The 22702-nt window shown below is 41.7% G+C and overlaps 1 protein-coding gene across 1 annotated transcript in view; it reads right to left on the bottom strand.

Moving 5' to 3' along the window:
- LOC139445013 (CXXC-type zinc finger protein 1-like) overlaps window positions 1-22702 on the bottom strand; it is a 101457-nt gene that overhangs the window by 73888 nt on the left and 4867 nt on the right. The window contains exon 2 of the mRNA XM_071226072.1: window positions 19623-19771. Within this exon, the coding sequence (XP_071082173.1) occupies window positions 19623-19771 (149 nt within the window). The remainder of the gene's footprint in view (window positions 1-19622; window positions 19772-22702) is intronic.

Raw genomic sequence — 22702 nt, 5'->3', positions numbered from 1 at the left:
AACAGCACTACAGCTTTTATCAAGTTTCAAGACTTCAAGCATGTCAAGATCGGACTTTTCATGATTTTGGAACAGTCAAAATTTGTTCATAAAAAGAATACTGAAGTTGTTAAGCTTCTAAGTGGAATTTTTTCAAACTTTCCTTCAAAACAACTTCAAACTGAAAACGGCAGAAAACTTCAAAGTTAAAACACCAGAAAATAATCAATGTACTTCACAGTCTGAATAATTCAACTTCAGGTTCTTTTTCAGAAAAATTAAAATGTCAACATTCTAAGGGGACAATGATGCCTTCTGGGTACTGACAATGTCTCCTGTTGTTGAGTCTTAACGGTGGTGGAGTCTTAGGGGGTAGATGACCAACACAACAGTACATGCTCTGACTACCTAACGCAATCGACAATGTACTTTTCAGAGTTTGAAAAAAGATTAGAATAGTAATTGTTAATGATTCATAGTATATAATGTCTTATTGAGTGTTATAAAAAAGCCACAATGTATCCCTTCAACAAATTCAGGTGAACAAACAGCTATAACAAACTTGGTCAAAAAAATTATATGAAATTAGATAAAAATCATCACTAGACATGATTCACCATTAAAATTGTACTTCCTGCTCTCCAAGGCATTTTTTATATGCTGAGATTAAGATTACCATGTGTATTTTTTTTGTAAACTAAGCTGTACACACGTTTTCTCCCGATCTACCAGTTAAAAAGTACCCCAACTTCAAAGAATTTTGATGCAATGGTCAGAAGAAATTGTATCTCAAACTATTGTTTTATCAGAAATAATATACTTCAGTATCATGTTATTTTAGTTGCAGCTTTTACTGTATATATTTTGGTAAAATCTAAATACTTTTTTATGTTTGTCATACTTATCCTGCATTACTACTTAATGATTCTACTGCTATTTTCTTGACCTAGCTGTGAGAGGTCCAGGCTACAGAAAAGGTTGTACCTACCAAGTTGTGTAGCTTGCACCCTTCACAGCTGACCCCACTTGGCCTGGTGTGACGTCACGCAGTATCACATCATTGCTAGCACGGACATTTGAACTCAGCGGGGAGGTAGCAAAGCGATGGGAGGGCACTTTAGACGAAGTCATGCAGGATAAGTATTACAAATGTAAAAATTATTTAGATTTTACAATTATTTTTATCTTATCCTGCTTTACTACTAAATGCAATTTTATCAGACAGAACCGCAGGGGGGAAATTCAGATGTTGTTGACCAAAAAACTCTCCCACCATTCCGGTAACCAGACAGCATCCTGAGCGTAGGGTAAACCAGATACCACAGACCTTCCTATCTGACAACACCACACAAGGTAGAGTAAGAGGAGTGATATCCAGTCATGAAACGGTGAAAGTAGAAAAGGGCGACAACCAAGTTCTCAATTCCGACACAAGTAACTGGAAGATGGATACTGGGCCCCCTAGTCTGGGGTAACCGTATTCGACGTAATAAGCGCCCCGCTCTAATAGCGCCCACGCCGATATTGCTAATCTATTGGCAAGTGAACAATCCCAATTAGCACCCCTTCCGATTGAGCTATGTACACAAGACTTATTTATTCGTGTATAATACGCACTCGTGTGTTATATACACCATTATTTATGGGCAATTTAATTCTGGAAAATACATATCAGGCCGTCAGCATAAACCACGAAATTTATCTTTCAACTCTGTTTTTCCACCAAAATAATATTCTAATAAGAGCCCCCTATTTCTAATTTTGAGAGCACCCTGGGCGCTTATTACGTCGAATACGGTAACTATCAGAGAGGCAGCAGGTTCAGTTCCTGGGTGTAGCAATCAGGTTAGCCTGGGGTTGGTGATTTTTTGTGCTACCACCAGGGGACCAAAACTAAACCACATCCTCAATAGCCACGTCTCGGAGACAATGAAGACAGCATCCGAGCACCAAAAACAATCCTCAATGACAGTAAAAGAAGACTCAAGTCACCGGTCATCTCCAGAATCACACTCGTCCCACTGCCATACTCCGGGCGTGGCCATTTCCAAGTGGCTCAAGTCGCCGGTCAACTCAAACAGATCAAAACAATAACTGACAACACAACGGTATTACAATGATGACATCACAACACTCACACAACCATTCCAAAGTATTTATAGCAATACTTCCGGGTTTAGAGTTCCCTCCCTTTCATCATTCCTCCCTCTCAGATACAATCATACATAATAAGAAATTAGACATTGATTAAACAAATGATGATAATACAGTATTATTTACAGGTAAGCATAAAACAGGTGAATTTGAAAATTACAAATACAACCTTATTAATAATTAATTGCATTTACATATTGTCAAACATGCCAATAAAGGCATTTTCACTAGAAATACAGTCAATGTAAACATGATAGTCACTCTGCCACTTTGGGGGCTGGCGAATCCAATTGGAATGCCTCTGGCAATTGTCTGTTGACTTTTGTTTCACGACACTTGCTTGGAACACATCATCAAGTCCCAACACAATGTCACTTGCACCTCCTGGAATGTTGACGCTGCCTGTAGAGTTGTCAATGTCAGGTGAATCTGAAGATTGACATTCAGTGTCCACATTCACAACACAGTCTCTAGCACTATCACTTCCACTACTACTTGTAGTCAAGTGGTCCGGTCTCTCAAAATGTCTTTTCAGCTTTCGGTGATTGATGACACGTGAGCGTCCATTTCCTTCACAGGGGTGAATACGGTAAGTATTTTCACCGATTTGGCTATCAACATGGTAAGGCCCTTCCCATCTTTCTGAGATGAGCTTCCGAGATGTTCTGCGCACTTGCTGAGGATGATATAGCCACACATTTTCGCCTTCTTTGAATGGAGTAAACTTGGTATGTTGTTTCTTTTCACACCTCTGCTCTTGCTCTTTCAAAATCTTCTCTCTCACAGTCTTCTGCAAATCCACTAATTCATTCAGTTTAGCTGATGAATCAGTCACCAGTTTCTGATTTCCACTTACATCACTGTCTGTTTTGTCTCTAGGGGATTGGCCAAGCACAATCTTGAATGGGTCTCTTTTGTAACCTTATTTGTTGATGTGTGAATAGCTGACAATGCTGATAGTAATTTCTCATCCCAATCCTTTTGGTCATGAGTTTCTATTAGAAGAGCTAGTCTTTCAGCTAGAGTTCTTTTCATTCTTTCTATCTGTCCATTGCACTGAGGGTTGTATGGAGAGGTTCTTGTTCTTTTAATGCCTAGCTTGCTGCACAACTCATGAAGTTTAGCTTCAAAGTTCCGACCTTGGTCAGAGTGTAGTCCCTCTGGCAGTCCATAGCGGCACACAATTTTGTTAAATATAATTGTAGCAGTTGTTTCCGCTGACTGATCAGGTACTGCAAATGGCTGTACCCATTTGCTGAAAGGATCAGACAGCACAAACAAGTATCGATTACCCCGTTGTGTTGTTGGAAGTGGGCCCGCAAAGTCCATGTTCCACCACAAGAATGGTTGATCTGGGATAATCGTCTTCCCCTCAGGTGTTCGGTCTGGCAGTGAAGGATTTTTCCTCTTTAGGCAAGTAACACAGGACATGCACCACTCTTTTACATCGCGTCGCCATCCAAACCAGAAGAATTTCTGTTGCACAGCAGCAATAGTCTTATCAATTCCAAAATGGCCATTTCCATCATTAAGAGCCCTTAAAATCCCCTCTGCTGCTGATTGAGTGCAAATCACTCTTTTCACACTGTCAATGGTTTTCAGCACAAGCACATTGTTGCACAGTTCAAGCTTATCACCATCACTCTTAATAAAGCTCTTCACATCTTGCTTGATATCGCTTGGTCTCTTGTGATCAGTTACCCACTGTTGCAGTACTGTGATATCTGCATCTGTCTCTTGCATGTGAATCAGTTCCTCCATTGAGAATAAACTTGGTATGGCGATTGCGTCCACTTGAGGTGCCCTTGACAGTGCATCCGGAACTTGTGTATCCTTGCCTGGTCTATGTTGGATCGTAAAATCAAAATTCTCCATAGCAACCCTCCACCAGAGACCATATAATAGAGGGACGGCCCTCTAGCCTATGCGCGAAACCGAAACTGAGATTTGTTGGTGCCCTAAAGCATGTCGTTGTCACTGTATTTGATGACTGTGATCACGCTTTGTCTTTGTCCGAGAGAACCAAATGGCTAACATGTAAAATCGGCAAAAGTGCAGATTTTGATTTTCAAAAACGGCCTCTAATTCGCAATGAAAGTCCTTGGTTACCAAGGTGTATAAAAAGGAGATATGTTAAAAATTGTTTAAGTGCCATTAACAAATTTAGGGCGGATGCGAAATTTCAGATTTTGACTCTTAGAAATGGACTAAATCTGAATTTTCCCGAAATAATTACACCACAACTCTTAATTTTCTCATGCTTTCAGACGAATGTGTTCCTATTATCGGTCCTCAATTAAAAAGTTTTACATTCATCATGATTTCCCCTTTGGCTTGGTACCAAAGTTATTTAGGTACGATCGGTAGTTTTTGATTTTTGGGTGCAAGGCCATATTTTACGTCACATGTTTTAAGTTAAATTACCATATAGCAGACGACATAACATGTATTTTGTCTGTGATTATCATCCACATATATCATTCGAAACATTCTACAAAGTGTATGATATTAGAATTGTTTTTGTAAGACGCGTGTATTTTTTACCATTGCTTTTGCCATTTCTTCGTAAGTTTAACTTTGTTTCAGTTAGGCTTCTATCACATATCGCGCATATACTACATACTACATACTACAATACTACATATTTGTTATCTTCTGTCGATTTTGTCTGTATTAATCATGACTACATTTAATCAATTATTTATTTCATGCCGTGTAAATATTGATTATGAGCAAAATGATCTTGGCCTAAACCCAATCATAATAATGTAAATATGATGAAGGTACTACTTACTTTGTGTATTTACACAACAATGAAAACATCATACAAAAATAAAAATCTGTTGCATGAAATATTAATATTATAAAATTATCATTTGCTTTGTAAATGCCAAGAAAGAAGGATTATATCGGCAGTCGTTGGGAGAGAAAATCCAGACAACAAGGTCGAAGGTGTCATTCAGTAAAATATACAGATGGCCTACTGTCCTTTTCTATAAAAAATACATTTACATATGTGATCAGTTTGTGATGTTTTGTTTTGTTTTGTTTTAATAGTAATAGTTGCATGCCTCGTTCCAGGTTAGAGTTTAAAGTTTGTTTTTCATTGATCAGATATAAATAGAAAACTATGATGAAACAATTTTGAAAACTACAAACGTTACAACAGTTTACGATATACTAGTATTTATCTGGTACCATGCTCGTTGAAGCTATATTGTTATACCTGAAATACCTAATTATTTGTATGCTGAAATATCAATCTAATAGGGTAATATTAAATAACGATTGTAAAATTACAATCGTCCTCTTTGCTTTGGAATTTAACAGTAGCCTCCCTTTGAAAAAAACTTATCTCGCTCTGGCAAACCCCATTATCACTGCTAGCCCCAAACTGGCATCAACCAATAACATTTGATTCCTTCGAAGCCCATTGTCGGACACATGGAAAATTCATTTAACAACGCCCGTAGTTTACTGTGTATTTTTAATTCATTGGAACTATTAGCATTATAAAATAGTCGCGAATTTACATGAAATAAAAACATTAATATTTTTTCTGGCTAATAGTAAAGCATTTACGCCAGTCGGTGATCATGCATTTTTGCAAGAAAATCTAGTCTGGACTTATTATAAGATATGAAGTTAATCTGGAGATATATTTTGTGAACATCGAGAATATGGTGATATGTTACAAGTGTCTACCCTGCTTCTGATGAGTTTTATTTACACTTCCTGAGTTCCTGTGCACTTTACCGGATTATAGTTTTCTGCGTTCGTAGTAGATTTGGTACATTTGTTTATTTATAATAGTTAACAATTGCAGCTTAAAATGAGATATATTAACTGATTTTTAAAACAAATATAATACGTTATAAAATACTTTTGATATCGGAACGGCTTTTTCTTCACACGCTCTCGAAAACCTACGCTTGTGGACAGACGTCATATTTTCATTTCCTATCTTTTTCTTTGAGTGAAATTTTTTAGGAGGTATAACCAACGGCTTGGTAGCGGTAACATCACTGTCATTCTATTTAGACCAAGAGTCATCCGAAACCAACCCCTGGTCGAAGAGTGGGAATTTTTCAAGTGGCATATCTAGGTCCAAGACGAAATCGTCCCAGTGAATGAAGTCGTCCATGGCTGTGGCGAATGTAAATTGAAACAAGTATTTGTCACAGAGTGACGAAATATCCCCCGCCTGTACACCATAGTACCAAATATGAAGACAATCCAGCGATTAGTTCTTGAGATATTGTGGCAACACCGTTTTCCAACTCCAAAAGCAGATATGCCTGCTGTGACCTTGAAAATGGGGTCAAGGTCACCAAAACTGACTGGTGTCTGCGGAGTCTGTATATACACCATAGTTCCAAATATGAAGACAATCCAGAGATTAGTTCTTGAGATATTGCGGCAACACCGTTTTCCAACTCCAAAAGCAGATATGCCTGCTGTGACCTTGAAAATGGGGTCAAGGTCACCAATATTGCGGCAACACCGTTTTCCAACTCCAAAAGCAGATATGCCTGCTGTGACCTTGAAAATGGGGTCAAGGTCACCAAAACCAACTGGTGTCTGCGGAGTCTGTTACCTTGAAAATTAAGTTAATGTTACCTTGAAAATTAATTTAAGGTCACGAAAACCGACTGGTGTCTGCAGAGTCTGTATATACACCATAGTACCAAATATGAAGACAATCCAGAGATTAGTTCTTGAGATATCGCGGCAACACTGTTTTCCAACTCCAAAAGCAGATTTGCCTGCTGTGACCTTGAAAATGGGGTCAAGGTCACCAAAACTGACTGGTGTCTGCGGAGTCTGTATATACACCATAGTTACAAATATGAAGACAATCCAGAGATTAGTTCTTGAGATATTGCGGCAACACCGTTTTCCAACTCCAAAAGCAGATATGCCTGCTGTGACCTTGAAAATGGGGTCAAGGTCACCAAAACCGACTGGTGTCTGCGGAGTCTGTATATACACCATAGTTCCAAATATGAAGACATTCCAGAGATTAGTTCTTGAGATATTGCGGCAACACCGTTTTCAAACTCCAAAAGCAGATATGCCTGCTGTGACCTTGAAAATGGGGTCAAGGTCACTAAAACCAACTGGTGTCTGCGGAGTCTGTATATACACCATAGTTCCAAATATGAAGACAATCCAGAGATTAGTTCTTGAGATATTGCGGCAACACCGTTTTCCAACTCCAAAAGCAGATATGCCTGCTGTGACCTTGAAAATGGGGTCAAGGTCACCAAAACCGACTGGTGTCTGCGGAGTCTGTATATACACCATAGTTCCAAATATGAAGACAATCCAGAGATTAGTTCTTGAGATATTGCGGCAACACCGTTTTCAAACTCCAAAAGCAGATATGCCTGCTGTGACCTTGAAAATGGGGTCAAGGTCACTAAAACCAACTGGTGTCTGCGGAGTCTGTATATACACCATAGTTCCAAATATGAAGACAATCCAGAGATTAGTTCTTGAGATATTGCGGCAACACCGTTTTCAAACTCCAAAAGCAGATATGCCTGCTGTGACCTTGAAAATGGGGTCAAGGTCACCAAAACCGACTGGTGTCTGCGGAGTCTGTATATACACCATAGTTCCAAATATGAAGACAATCCAGTGTTTAGTTCTTGAGATATCGCGGCAACAAACAGGTGGAACGTACGGACGGACGTACGGACGTACGGACGGACGTACGGACGGTCGTGAATACTATATCCCCCGCTTCGCGCTTTCGCGCGGCAGGGGATAATAAATGTCCCGGAAGACACACATGTTCTGCAAATAATTTGCAGCCAACTGACATGTGCTAATGAGAGATATCATAAAAAAATCTTTGTAATCCGCTAAGAGACGTCCTTTTATTGGATTGTCGCTGGTCGTAATCGGAGAAATGTCGGCTAAGGGAATTAACTCTTACCCCGGATATTATGTAATATTGTTGACGTGGTTACCTGAATGGTCAGTCGTGAATGTCTGCGCATCTATTGCTCATCTGCAGCGGTACAGGGAGGTTAACAGCAGGGTGTCGGGGTGTATCAGTTACATGCCAGACCGTAGCGCTAATGGTTAGTGATATACTGTTGGTGAGGGCCGTCCCTCTATTATATGGTCTCTGCCTCCACCTTGCAAATTTACCTCTTGGCTCCTTCAGACTGAAAAGATATGTCAGTGGCTTGTGGTCTGTTATAACTGTAAACTGGTTTCCCTCAAGGTAAACAGCAAACTTGTCCAGCGACCACACAATGGCAAGACACTCTTTCTCTGTAGCGGAATAGTTCTTTTCAGCTCCTGTCAGTGCTCTTCACCCTCCCATCTTGCGTAAAGATGGACCCTAAGCCGACATCACTCGCATAAGTCTCAACCACAAACTTCTTGGTAAAATCAGGATAAGCCAAAATAGGAGCTGACAACAGTTTCTCTTTTAGGTTCACAAAAGATGACTCACATTCATTTGTCCACTTAAATACAATGTTTTTTGTGTCAAATCTGTCAGAGGCTTCACAATGTCAGCAAATCCATGAATGAATCTTCTATAGTATGATACCATACCAACAAACCTCCCCACTTCAGCTGCACTTCCAGGTCTTGGAAACTGTCTGATAGCATTAACCTTGCCAGGGTTAGGGTTAACACCTTCTGTGTTAATAATGTGTCCCAGGTATTTAAATTCTGTCCTTGCAAATGCACACTTTTGGGGGTTCAATTTCAGTCCAGCTTAGTAAAATCTAAATATCTTTTACATTTGTATACTTATCCTGCATTACTCCTTAATGCATTCACTGCTTACCTTGCGACAAAAAAACTGGGACAGCGTACCGGTGATGGTCCTTGGGTAAAGGCTCTGTTCCGCAATCCCACTTTTACACCCCGCCGTCGCTGTCCCTGTGACCTCACATGACCAAAGGTCAACTCTTCACATCACTGCCTGTCGCCCGAGCTTAAAAAACATACTTTTTAGGTTTCTGAAGCCAAAGTGGGGAGGCAAGTCTGCGACGGGTGGGCCTTAAACGTAGTAATGCAGGATAAGTATACAAATGTAAAAAATATTTAGATTTTACTAAATTGTTTACTTATCCTGCATTACTCCATAATGCATCGGTATCGGACGATTTGGAGGTGGGAAATCCTCACAATACAGAAACCTCAAAAATTCACACCCTGAAAATATGACACAGATTGGTCAGTAAACCGTTAACCTGAAAAGTTGAGAGAAAACGCTAATACAGTAGGGTTTTACAATGTGGCAAACCATTGCCCATGGGGGTAAAGAGTAGTTCCCTATACATTTTAAGTAATAAAGACAAGAAGCTCATCAGCCAAATCTTTACTTACTATATAATTAAAGCCCTGATGACAATAACTTGTCTTCCACTGGCGAAATCTGATCGATTACACCAAACAGGAATGGCTCTGTATAGGGTGAGTACATTATTTGCGTCGAGGGTTGGTAACTTGCTGAGCTACAACCAACGGCCCAAAACTCTGTACACCTTCAATGTCCTCAAGAGTCACTTCGCGAAGATAATGACTGGCGAAAACTGTGTCAGACCTCCAAAAACATCCTTCCATGATTGTCTTAATAGTACAATTACTGTGTAAGGCCATGGTAGAGGCTAATGCCCATGATCTCATTTGGATTATTCGTTCTTGGCGGATCCAAATTGGCAATCGAATAAGCCTGAAGGATGACTGCGCGTAAGGGAGGCGTCTACGAATAGGTGTAGATTCAGATAAAGAGATTCCTCCTAAGACATTCGACTCTATCGTCCACCAAAGGAGGTAAGGTCTCAAATGCGTTGGTAGCATGATGGCCCTGAGTGGATCCTGACTCCTGATGTAGGGATTCAGGAATTGTTGTTTTGGGCGTAACTGTAATCGGCCTCAGTTGGTTAGGTCCTGGGCTGAGGTCAGTAACCCTAGCAACACTTGCCATTGGTGAAGTGTGCGTGGTTGACAAAGAGCAGGTGACAGGAGGCGTAAATTCTTGTGCCATCTGTCCCTGGGGACTGACAGGAGGTTCTGATCTGTTTGAAATAGTCCTCCTATGAACTGGAGTCGAAATGATGGAGTTAACTCCGATTTCGCCTCGTTCATTATCCAACCCAGTTGATATAGTAGCCTTCTGGTGTGTTTCCGGTGGCATACTAACATCGTAGTGTGTTGATGACACAGGAGACAGTCGTCTATGTACGACTCGAACCAAATGTTCCTCAGGTGTAGAAACTCAGTTATGGGCTTCATTATTCGTGTAAATAGCCATGGGGCCACTGAAATGCCAAATGGGAGTACTACCCACTGGTAGTGGACCCCATTGAACTGGAACCTGAGGAATCTGCGATCGTTGGGATGGATCGGTATGTGCAGATATGCATCCTGTAGATCGATACTGATCAAGGAATCGAACGCTTTTATGCTGGTTCTGAGTAGTCTCAATGTAATGAGGCAGAAATAGGGTGGACGCTTCAGAAAACGCTCGTTGAAAACAGAGAGATTGTGTATCATTCTCATCTTGTCTGAGCCCTTCTTGGGTAGCAGGAAGATGTGAGAATAAAACCCCGGAGTTAGTGCTGGGGTGTGTATAATCTCTACGGCTCTTTTTTCGAATAGTAAGTCTATGTTGGCCTTTAAAAGGATATGTTGCTTCCTTGGATAATTCCCAGGGATGGGAGCCGTGGTCAACGGAGGAAAAACCTCTATGTCTAGTTGGTAACCGTGGCGTAGAATGTTGAGAACATAATCGTCCCTGAGGATGCTCCAGTTCTTCCAAAACCGACTCAGTCTCCCGCCTACGGGGGACGACTGGGGGTAGGAGATCCCAGTCGTGACTGTCCAAAATTTCAATGTTTGCCCCTCCTATCGCCTCCCTTACTGTGATATTTACCACGTCGGGATTGATAAGAACCCTGGGGTTTGCCTCTGCCAAGCCCTTTACCACGAAAGGAATCTTGCACCTGTCCTTCCTTATGAGACTCACGTCTAGGCCTGTAGTTGCCTGACTTGCCTGATCGCTGGGAAACATGCTCCAAAGCCTAGAGTGCTGTTTCATCCCTAGCGTAACTGGAAACCTTGGCATGTGTGTCTGAAATCTGTTCGTTGAACAGAGATGATAAAGAACAAAGTTGACGTAGCAATCTGTGCTTAAACTCTGAGTCCCAAGTAGATAAGGCTAAATAACCCAATCTCCGAGTGACAGTCATTTCCGCCAACGCAGCTTTAAGATGATTCCTCATATGGTCAATCTGATGCTGTTGAAAATCAACTATAGTTTGGAGGTGATCTAGTCGGTTAGGATTATCCTCTGACAGATCCTGCTCTACCGCCCGAGTAGACGATGCTAATGCTGATAAAGTTTTTAATACCCTGAGAGTGGTAGGCCTTGACGAACCTGCCATTCTCTGTTTTTCCTCATCCAAACTATGTGCCTGGTTTGCTGCCTCAGAGCCAGCCATGAATAGGAAATTCATCTTTCCTAAACCTGGGAGGCTTGAATGACGGCGTAAGTGTTAGCCTGGAGAAGTCTTTATCCAAAGATCTAATCATATCTGACATCATAGGGTCAATCGGAATCGACGTAGGATGTGTCCAAATAGTATCTTTTTCATCTAACCCACTACCCGGAGAAGGTACTGAAATGAGGCGGTCAGCTACCCAATCAAGTACTTGAGCCAGGCTAAGGTGAGTATTCCTTTCAGTCGAGGAATCTCCCTCTTCACCATTAGAACAATCTGATGAATCAGAACGATGTTGATGTGTACGTCTAGATGGTGTATGTCTAGATGGTGAACGACTTCTACTCCGATGTGCAGTATTACCTCTGACCGAGGGCTTAGATGAACTGCCTTGTGACAAGGAATCATGAGTTGATGTGACAGTTACAGCCGACCTATTATCCCTCAAAGATAAAGGTTGTGTCCTAATGATCGAATCCTGTCCCTCGCTCATTCGCGATAGAGACATTTTCCTTTTCTCACGACGTGATTGCTGCAAAATACGTTTGTGAGTAACCTGCCTATGCCTCACGAAACTCGTTGGAGAGAGGTTTATACAAAAAACACATTTAGAATTTGGTGCACAAACTTGCGTACACGTCAAACAACGTGGCTTAGGTGAACTGCCTTGTGACAAGGAATCATGAGTTGATGTGACAGTTACAGCCGACCTATTATCCCTCAAAGATAAAGGTTGTGTCCTAATGATCGAATCCTGTCCCTCGCTCATTCGCGATAGAGACATTTTCCTTTTCTCACGACGTGATTGCTGCAAAATACGTTTGTGAGTAACCTGCCTATGCCTCACGAAACTCGTTGGAGAGAGGTTTATACAAAAAACACATTTAGAATTTGGTGCACAAACTTGCGTACACGTCAAACAACGTGGATGAGGATCTTGGGTGATGACAGTTACTATATATAATTTTTTTTAAAATATTTTTCCAATCGCGCTTACAATTGGTTTGTTTTTTTATGAAATCTTATATTTGCGAAAATTGTCAATTTTTCACTTCCTTGGTCCTTAATCAGGACGTTGTGAAGGTGTTAGCTTACATTTTTTATATATTTACAACAAACTTAATTAAGTTGTAAACACAGTTATTAAAAAATGTGATAAACATAACTTTCATATTTATAAACAATAGGATTAGACCTTGAAATGGTGTATAATATGTACGTGGTAGCAAAGACGTTTTACAAGCAGATATTTTCTTTGATAAATGTTGGCTACATCTGTCACACAAGAGTCTCTGGGACTTCTGGTTGACTGGTGTTGAAAGAGTTAATGTTTAATGAGAGTAATTTAATTTCTTTGTTATCTGAATGTCATAACATGCATAATCAGCCATTATTTTTATATGCAGCATATAGATCATGATAATGCAATCTTGTGATATTTATTTTGAAGTTTTGCGTTGAGAATTGCTTGTTGATTTTTTATTTTGCTTGTAACTTTTAAAACCACAAGCAAAAATTAAATTCTAACCCTGTAGAAGTATTAAGTAGTTATGCAGGATAAGATAAAAAAATTGTAAATTTATATACTTATCCTATCTCACACTATTCATTTCTTCTTATTCTTCGAACTTGGTGTGGAAACATCCTAGAACAAAGTTTCCAGCTTCAAAAACACCACTCACCCAAACACATCCCATACATCACCAAATCACCACTGTGATCATGGTTCACGCACCACTAAAATCCTGTGCGACACGATCCCAGCGACCTGATCACCTGACATATCCAGCACCCTCATTCTCAATCTAGAGCGTACAGGCTGGTGTAACTGTGATGCAGGGTTGGTTGGGTGGGCATCGGCGTGTGAGCAGTGAGATAGGCTAAGTATATAAATATACAATTTATTAGAAAATTTACAAATTTTTAAACTTATCCTATCTCACACTATGCATTTATCCCACAGTTGGGTGGTGAGACGCAGATACCCTAGCCTGTAAGGACTTCAACCGTGAGACATACAGGAGGAAGCTGGAACTAATCAGGAAAATTCAAAGGATTTTACAAGGATTAGTGAAAAACTCACGTAAGGGTTGCTTCAAAAAACGCTCTTTGTGCTACCAAGAGATATACATCATGACATGGGGAATCATGTGTTCCATGGTTTCACACAGGACGCCATTCCAAGAATGACCGCATAACCATGAGCCAGGCGACACCTACTCGGTCACGACTTAAATCTCACCCCAGATAGGAGGAGGTGTTTTGTTTCAAACACCCCATCCCCAGCATAGGTTCTACAAGACAGACCTCACACATAGGCTCCCAAGGACGTAAGGCTGACCAGCTTGGCATCTCTTTTTTCACTTCGTCAACCTATCAAACTCACGTAGAAATTGAATAAGGTAAGAACGAGAAGAGGAAACGATTAACGATACCCGTTTATCACACAGGTCTTCAATCAACTACTGAGACATCACATGCTCAAAGACAGAGGTGAGCAGGTAGAAGATCGGGACACCATTTAAACAAATGGCTGCACCGGATGGTGACTTCTGTTGATGTAGACCCGTTTTTCACACAGGTCGTCAATCAACTACTGAGACATCACATGGGCAAAGACAGAGGTGAGCAGGTAGAAGATCGGGACACCATTTGAACAGAGGGCCGCACCGGATGGTGACTTCTGATGGTGTAGACCCATTTATCAAACAGGTCGTCAATCGACTACTGAGATGTCACATGCGCAAAGACAGAGGTGAGCAGGTAGAAGATTGGGACACCATTTAAACACATGGCCGCACCGGATGGTGACTTCTGTTGATGTAGGCCCATTTTTCACACAGGTCTTCAATCAACTACTGAGACATCGCATGTGCAAAAGACAAAGGTGAGCAGGTAGAAGATTGGGACACCATTTAACAAATGGCCTCACCGGAAGGTGGCTTCTATTGACGTAGACCGAAGTTCCAACAGACAAGCATATATATACCCTCCCTCTGGGAGCTTGTCTGGGAAGCATGATTAACATAAGCAATAAATGAATATATTGCAGTATCTACAGGAAACCAGAAGGGACTTGTAGTCCGCTGGGCTTCCTCATCTGCGCTGTGTGGCTGCTGTGACCTTGGACGTCAGCGACTGAGATTCCGAAATGAGTAGGAGGCGAAGTCCATATCAGAACCCCAGGACATCCCTCCATGATGGCTGAAAGTGTGCAATACTATGCAACGCCAAGGTGGAAGTCACTGCCCTCGTCTCATGAGGATTGGAAGCAGCTGGGGTGGTAGTCCCTCAATGTCCGAAGGCCAGCGACAGCGGAAACCTTGGGAGCCTGAAGTCATGTTAACGCCTGAATTACTCGCAGTCTGAAAGACCTGTGTAGATCTATCGGTTCAGCAACTAGAGTAAGTTTTATCCCATTAGTGTGTAGTTGGTATAGAACTGATCGCTGCCCAGTGAGTGCCCAGTGTCGAACCATAAGATGCCTTATACTTCTTAAGACATAGGTAATCTGCTACTTGTGGTGTAATTGCTTGGCTGTAGAAAACCCTGGATCTTGCAAACTGGTGAAAATTTTTCCATTTATCGTCACAGAGATTCTCGTTGATTGACGAAGTGCTAAGGAGGCTGCCTTAGCTGCTCTAATGGAAAATCCTCTTACGAGACTGCACTTGATATGCTCCATATGTGAAGTTCATATAATTCTGGTCTTGGGAGGACCTGATTAGAGGGATGATGTAGCAGTAGATGTGACCAGTTTGGAAGTCTTAGTAGTGGAATCCCAGCCAGTTCGACAAGTACTGGAACCAAAGATCTTGTCAGTCAGAAGGAGCTACCAACAGCAGTTGTAGGTTGTAGTTGCTCGTGTGTAGGATCTTTGTAGTATCCATGGTATCAAGGCGGGTGGATGAAACGCATACTCGTTTAAGTCCTCCCATGATATTGTCAGAGCATCGACTGACCAGGCTGGTGGGTCCGGCGCTGGGGACACAATGTTATCTGATGCAAATAGGGTTATTAATAGACAACCTTTTCTTTTATTGCCAGTTGGAATGCTTCGGCCATAGCTTCCATTCTGTTGGTGATAGTCTGGCTGGTCTGGATAAGGTGTCTGCTAATCCATTTGCCGCTCCTGGTATATGTCTTGCCTTTATCGGTACGTTGAGATTGTCTTCCAAAGGTGAAAAAGTCAACTGCAGGAGGGTCTCTGATTTCATCGTGCCTTGAAGGTGTATAGTGTATGCCATAGTTGAAATGAGTGTCCCGATCATCAGATGTTGGTTTCTTGAATGTGGGGTCAAATGAAATATTGGCCGGATTACAACCTCGTATTACAGATAACTGATGTGGCAGAGCTGTCTGCTTCTGACCATAGGCCTGATGTTACTTCCAAGTTGAAGTGAGCTCCCCGACCTTGAAGTGAGGCATCCATGAACAGGTGGTAACCAAGTTCCTGCTCACACAATCGATTCCACTATCCTTCACATGGCGAGACGTGCCAACTAATGTGGAATATCAGGCTGAATTCCAGGGCGTCGATGATAAAGGTCGGCTGCAATGACATCAAGCCTCAGGATGATGTCGTCTATTTGACGATTAAAAGCTGAATAGGGGGAGCATGTTGACTCGAGCGTCATTACCTTGTAATGGTGATTTCTCATAGGAGAGTATCGTAAGAAGATTCATGACTGACAGGGACGTGGACCGGATGCATGAAGATCCCGGTAGAGAAGAGATGTCAGTATCTCAAGCCCACCATACGAGGTGACTATGCCTGTAAGAGACCAACGAGACCGGTTGGTCAAGTTCGCTGAGATGGTTGGTGCAGGTCATCGTATCCCAAGACGTAAATGGATGACAATCACTGGATTGTCTGATCTGGACAACAGAATGTAGCGAGGGCTTGTCCAAGTTCTCGTATAGAAGTCCGATGCACGGTGAGAGAGAGGTCTATTGATTCCGTGGAAGAATGATGATCTTATGACTGAGGATGATCCGTCGTTTGTCTGTTTTATATAACAAGGTTATATCTGGGATAACATCTTCTCAGTAAAGTACACATGGTCGTACTTTATGGGGTTGAGTCTCGTCCGGGATTCGAACCCACACTGCCAGAGTAAGGGACCTAATCGCCAGCACACAAAGTCAGCGATCTAACCCACTCAGCCACCTAGGCTCCCTGCAGGTAAAGTCGTACTTGAGGACGAGTTCGGATGATGTGTCGATGTATCGATTTATCCATGTGTCGACGTATCGATGTGTTGATGCATCGATGTGTATTGTAGAGTGGAGATCCCTCTGTATCGATCTGTAGGAGAGGTGAAACTGTCGATCCTCCGAGGTACGACTGTCCATCTAATATCAGCGGCTTGTTGATAATGGTGAAGTATGTCGATAATAATTGCGAGGTAAGGTGATCTGTCAATCTGTCCATCCCTCAGCCTTCTATGATCCAACGAAGGATGACAATCCTGTCGATCCTCCGAGGTACGATCTGATGAACTGTCGTCCAATAACAGCGTCTTGTCAATAATGGTGAAGTAAGGTGATCTGTTGATCCCTCGGCCGTCTATGATCCAACGAAGGATGACGATCCTGTTGATCCTCTGAGGTTGTTCCTCTGGTGAACACTCAACATGGTAGTCCTTGTGTCGATGCATCAATGTGTAACGTTGAGTGGAGATCCCTTGGGTATCGATCTGTAGAAAAGGCTAAACCGTCGATCATCCAAGGTACAATTTGGCGAAATGTCCATCAAAGAACAGCGTCTTGTCGATAATGGTGTATGGCGATCTGTCAATCCCTTGATCACTCAGTCGTTTACGATCCAGCGAAGGATGATGATCCTGTGAGAGAAGATCCGTCGCCAGGTGGCTATGACTTCCTCGCCAACCATTGTAGTGTTTCCGGTCAGAAGGGTTGTAGCCATTAGAAAGCTGGAGAGGTGTAGCTGTATCCTCAGAGCGCTGCAGATGCGATGACCTGAGTAGTAAGCGTGTCGAGGGAAGAGGCAACCCTCAGTTGACGGCTTAACTTCCCAAGCTGGGTAAAGGGCCGTAATCCAACATGATGACTGTGGAATATTGTTATTTCATGTGAGAAAAAAACAACAATAACAAACAAAACAACAAACTAGATATGTATACAAAGGCATATTTAGCCAGTTCTAGCTAGCTTTAGTGTGTAATAAGATTTCATAGACTAAAAGTTAGTCTAGGTGAAGAGATACAGACGACAGAACCGTGCATTGGCCATTTAAAAGCGAGACGACTGTAGAAGGGAGCCAGGGAGCAAACATATGCACAGAGGCGTGGTTCGCACAGAGGCTGGAATCGCAGCAGTCAAACGAGACGGAAAGCGATCCTCCTCAACGGACAGCGATGTAACCATCACCGAATTGACTAATATCTTGTTGAGCAAGAAAGCGAAGGTACAGCCACAGTGGATAACACAATCGATTGGGTTTCAAAGCGAAGGAAAAAACAACATACACGAAAACCGTAAACAACGCCTTGACCCGACAAACAGTCGCCTTTATCGAACACTCAGCTGAGTAAGTTGAGATCCAAGTCTGACAAGGTGATACCAGGAAGACATAGTTTTTAATACCACACACTCTTCGTGGTAATGGTTAACTTTAGTAGTGAAGTCGTGTATTTAAATGTTATAAATTTTATAAATTAAAAAAATTTAAAAAATTCTCTGTTCAAGTATATTCTAGCGATAGAATTGATAATTAGGGTGCTGGATATGCCAAGTGATCAGGGTTCATGTCGCACTGGATTTTACCGGTGCGTGAACTATGATGAAGTGGTGATTTGTTGATGTATGGGATGTGTTTGGGTGAGTGGTGTTTTTGAAGCTGGAAACTTTGTTCTAGGACGTTTCCACACCAAGATCGAAGAATAAGAAGAAATGAATAGTGTGAGATAGGATAAGTTGAAAAATGTAAAATTATAAGAACCATAGGCGTAGCACTTTGGTACAGGTGATTGCTATTGCAGGATATTTTTACGGATGGAAAAATTTGACCAGTCAGTGTAGAGACTTCCCACACTAGATATATTTCGATTGCGCAAACGTTACCAATGACTTCACACATGATTTCATCAAAATTAATGTAAAAAATATTGCATTAAATTTTGAAAAAATTAATAAAATATATATTACAAACATAAGTCCAGCTATACAATGAACACATGTCTATAACCATATTGTATAATAATAGGATTAAATTGCATACTTCAGTTCGCATGTTTTGACTGGTCTTACCAGGGTTACCTGGTCGCAGTGATCAGCTGATAATGTTTTTGAGGTGGGGAAAAACATTGTGTCAGTGTAAAACTTAACCTTGTTTAAACTTTAAGTAAGCTTTGGGAGCCATGCATTACCGTTCGCTATAACCAAGTTAGCTCTATATTGAAAGGCACAATAGCAAGGGAACAGTATACTTCAGGTTTGCGCTCCACATCGCGACATAGTGATAAATAGGCCTATGTGTATCGTGTATCGTATCTTTCGTCAAATATCACGATGACTTTATTAAAGAGATTCTCAGTCTAACTATCTTCATGAGAACATTCTTGTTTGGGAAATCACATGTCAAAAACTGAAAAAGGGAGTTGAAAACAGTCCCAAAACCCTATATACCTAAACACAAAATTCATTAAGAACATGTACTTCCAGATAAATGGCTGATGGTTAGACCAATGACCCTGACCTTCCCTAAAGGTTATTCGACGTCATACAACTTCACTATTCTACATCTACTAGCTTAAGATGCTATGAACTACAGTAAACACTTCTGGAGTTATCTTGAACATAACACATACTATAAAGATGCACTGGACATTTAAAATCATTGACGACAAGTGGCAATACAGGACATAGACTTGATAGACTAGACATTTCTGCATTGCGTAAAACCCTGAACAGTATTGGAGATTCATACTTTAATACGTATTTTCCATAAACAGTGAAACCCCAAATTTATTGCTATCCCATGTGACTTACATCATAAAGCGCGTTGAGTCTGAGGTCCTGCATATACAGTAAACTGGCTCTCCCTCTCCATCCCCGGCAACCTGTTCCATTGCCTTGATCAACAGGTTCACCTTTGCCTGGCGCTCTGGTAGTCGGAACTGATTCGCTATCTCTTCTTGCTGAAAGCAATAATACACTTTGATTCATGAGATTAGTGAAGAAAAAGAAACAAAATAGTCAACAAGAGCACCTAAAATTAATTGATACAAACTTGTCTAAGCTGCTATCCCCAAGTCAAATAGAATTTAAGAGCATGGTAAAAACAAGGTCAAAATTTAAAGTAATGCATCAAATGGAATATCAAACAAAAGTTATCACTGATAATAATTCAAAGAATACTACCTCTATTACATCTTTGCCATAATCTTGTACTTTGGGTGTCACCACACCATAACAAGTGTCATGAAAAGATGATGGCAATTCTCTATCTATAATGGACCCATACCATACATCCTAATAAATCTAATCTAACCAGCTCTTCCTGAGTACCCTTTTGCCACTTGGGACATCTGGAGATGAACCAGACACAGAGATGGATTGTTTCCGGTGATGGGTGCAGTAGGCTGGAGTGAGGTTGAAGTAGAAGATCTCTTCGAAACGGAAGCCGACGGTGTCTTCCTTCTGAGGTTTACCGTGAACCAAATGCGAGCTGGCCAATAAGCGTGACCAATAGCAGATGTAACTGTGTCGTGACTGGGACCTTCTGAAGCACCTGAAGTGTAAGGTTTGTAGGGAGAAAAGCGTAGGTGTTGAGACTCTCCCACTATATGGCCAGAGCGTCGAACTCCCACGCCTCTTGATCTCGGATCGGGGAGACGATTCTGGGCAGTTATGTGTTGAAACTGGTGGTGAATATGTCGACCTCTGGGCGATGGTAAAGGTGTCAAATCCACTTGAATGTTGGATGTAGACGCCACTCTGTCTAGGATGGTCGATCTGAACAGGATAGGAAGTCCTCTATTCCGATGTTGATCCCTGGAATGTGTCGAACTCGGGCATGGATACCCAGAGTGTCGATCAACTGAAAAAATTCCATCGTGAAGGCCAAAAGGGACGGTGACTTAGTGGAGCTAATCCTATTGATATAACAAACGACTGAGGCGTTGTCGGACTGGATCATGAACCTGAATGTCAGCTCAATGAGAAGCCACTAGAATGACCGCCTTGAATACGAGATTGTTGGTGTCGAGGGTTGATTCCATTGAGGACCAGAGTCTTGCCACCTGAAAATTCTGAAGGTTAGCTCCCCAGCTTCTGGAGGGGAAGATGAGTTTCCTTCGAAACATCCTTCATAACATCCTTATGGTGCTCATCCCAAGGGCAGTAGCTGAGTAGGCTGTGGCAACGTAAGGTGGTGGTAACTGTCCCTGGATGATGAGTGATTAGGTCCATAACATCCTGGAACTTGACATGAATTAAATTCAGGTCGCCACTGATGTACACTTCTTCCGATGATTTGTCATTCACACTGCATCAGGAGCCACATGTATAGTAGACAACAATGGCAGAGTATGTCTGATGTGTAACGTCAAGATGAGCGAGTCCACGGTCTTCAGTGATGGATGTCTGAGAAGAATGCTTCAGATTAAGAGTTGCAATATTCCCATCTAACTCCGGAGTTGTGGTAATGGATGACATCCCATGAGTTCCAGTCTCTGCAATGTTAAACTGGTGAGCAGACAGCTTATACTTCTGGCAACTGAAAGCTGAAAAGGCCAGATCCAAAGCAGGGTCAACCATAGCGCAACTGCCAGTAGATGAAAGAGGTTAAGCTTGTCTGTCTGGGGTTTCTTCTGGTGGCGTTGTCGTGGTGTCGAACAAGTTGTAGCCGGCGTAACAGGAGCCGCCTGCAATCCAGTCACAGTTGTGGAGTCCCTGGGTAGTGAACTCGACTGTCCAGAGCGCGTTTGAAGAGCCGCCGACAAAGACTGTAGAAAGGAATCAAAGTCCGAAGTCGATAGGGTAGTTTCATCTCCATGATCCCATGAAGTCAGCAGTGGCTGGAGGGATCGCACTAATAGAACTATCCGGAGAAGAAGTGCAATCTGAAGGATGATTGCCGGTGTGTAGTTTTTGGGAAGTAGAATGGGAACAAGAGGAAGGTCACCATCAATCCTCATGTCAATGTCGATCCTCATGTCGATTTGGAGGAAGCGCATCTGGAGTTGTAAGATCGATCTGTAGAGAGACGACGCTCAGTAGTCAGAATAATTTTCATTGGTGAGACAGCAATCTCCCATCTGCTTAGTGTTAGGTCCTATGTAAATGGCTGATCCTCAGAAGGTCGAACCCTTGGTGATTGATCTGTAGAAAGTCACTCTGTAGAACACTGTCTTTCGAGCGAGTGAGTGAGTGAGTGTTGTCATCCACGTTTTCTGGTATAACCCTACACTTGTGTATTTGTTGTCATTCACTTGATGCTCAGTTAATGAATTTATTACAGGTATAATTAGTGGTAGCACAAAGGTTCCCATTTGGCATTTATTGTGTCTGGGGTAATTATTCAATCTAAATCCAGGTTTGAAGTGAGGTGAAATGTGTGTTATGTAATATGCACGTGGCAGCCCAGCAAGAGATGAATGATCAGTTGATTTACTTTTTTGTAAATCAACGGATCGTTCCTAGTCATCAAAGGATTAACAGAAAATACATTGATTGATTAATCACTGTTATCTTGCGTAGTGGATATGTCAAAAGTGAGTGTTTACATGTCTAGGTTTACTAAAACAAAGGGAATACACTCATATCATGGCGTGAAGTGCCGATGTAAAAACAACATACTTTGTTTAAAGGGTTAACCAATAATACATTGATTGATTGCTCATTGTTATCTAACTCAATGGATTTTTTTAGGAACCGTGGACGTTATGAAAATAGTTGTCACGTGGGCTTTCTCAGCCGACCTTTGAGACTTGACACCTATGTGAAACACCTGAAACAAACTAAGTGATCAGCTGACAAACTAACACAGGTTATAATATCCCGAAACGATATATATATATATTAAAATATTAGATTGTTACATGTGAGACATGTGACATCAAATAAGT

The sequence above is a fragment of the Haliotis cracherodii genome, unplaced genomic scaffold, assembly GCF_022045235.1.
Source record: "Haliotis cracherodii isolate W230 unplaced genomic scaffold, xgHalCrac1.p SCAF_6, whole genome shotgun sequence".
Classification (NCBI taxonomy): Eukaryota; Metazoa; Mollusca; class Gastropoda; order Lepetellida; family Haliotidae; genus Haliotis; species Haliotis cracherodii.
Note: the sequence above shows the minus strand (reverse complement) of the source record. Positions and strands in the feature narration are given on the sequence as shown.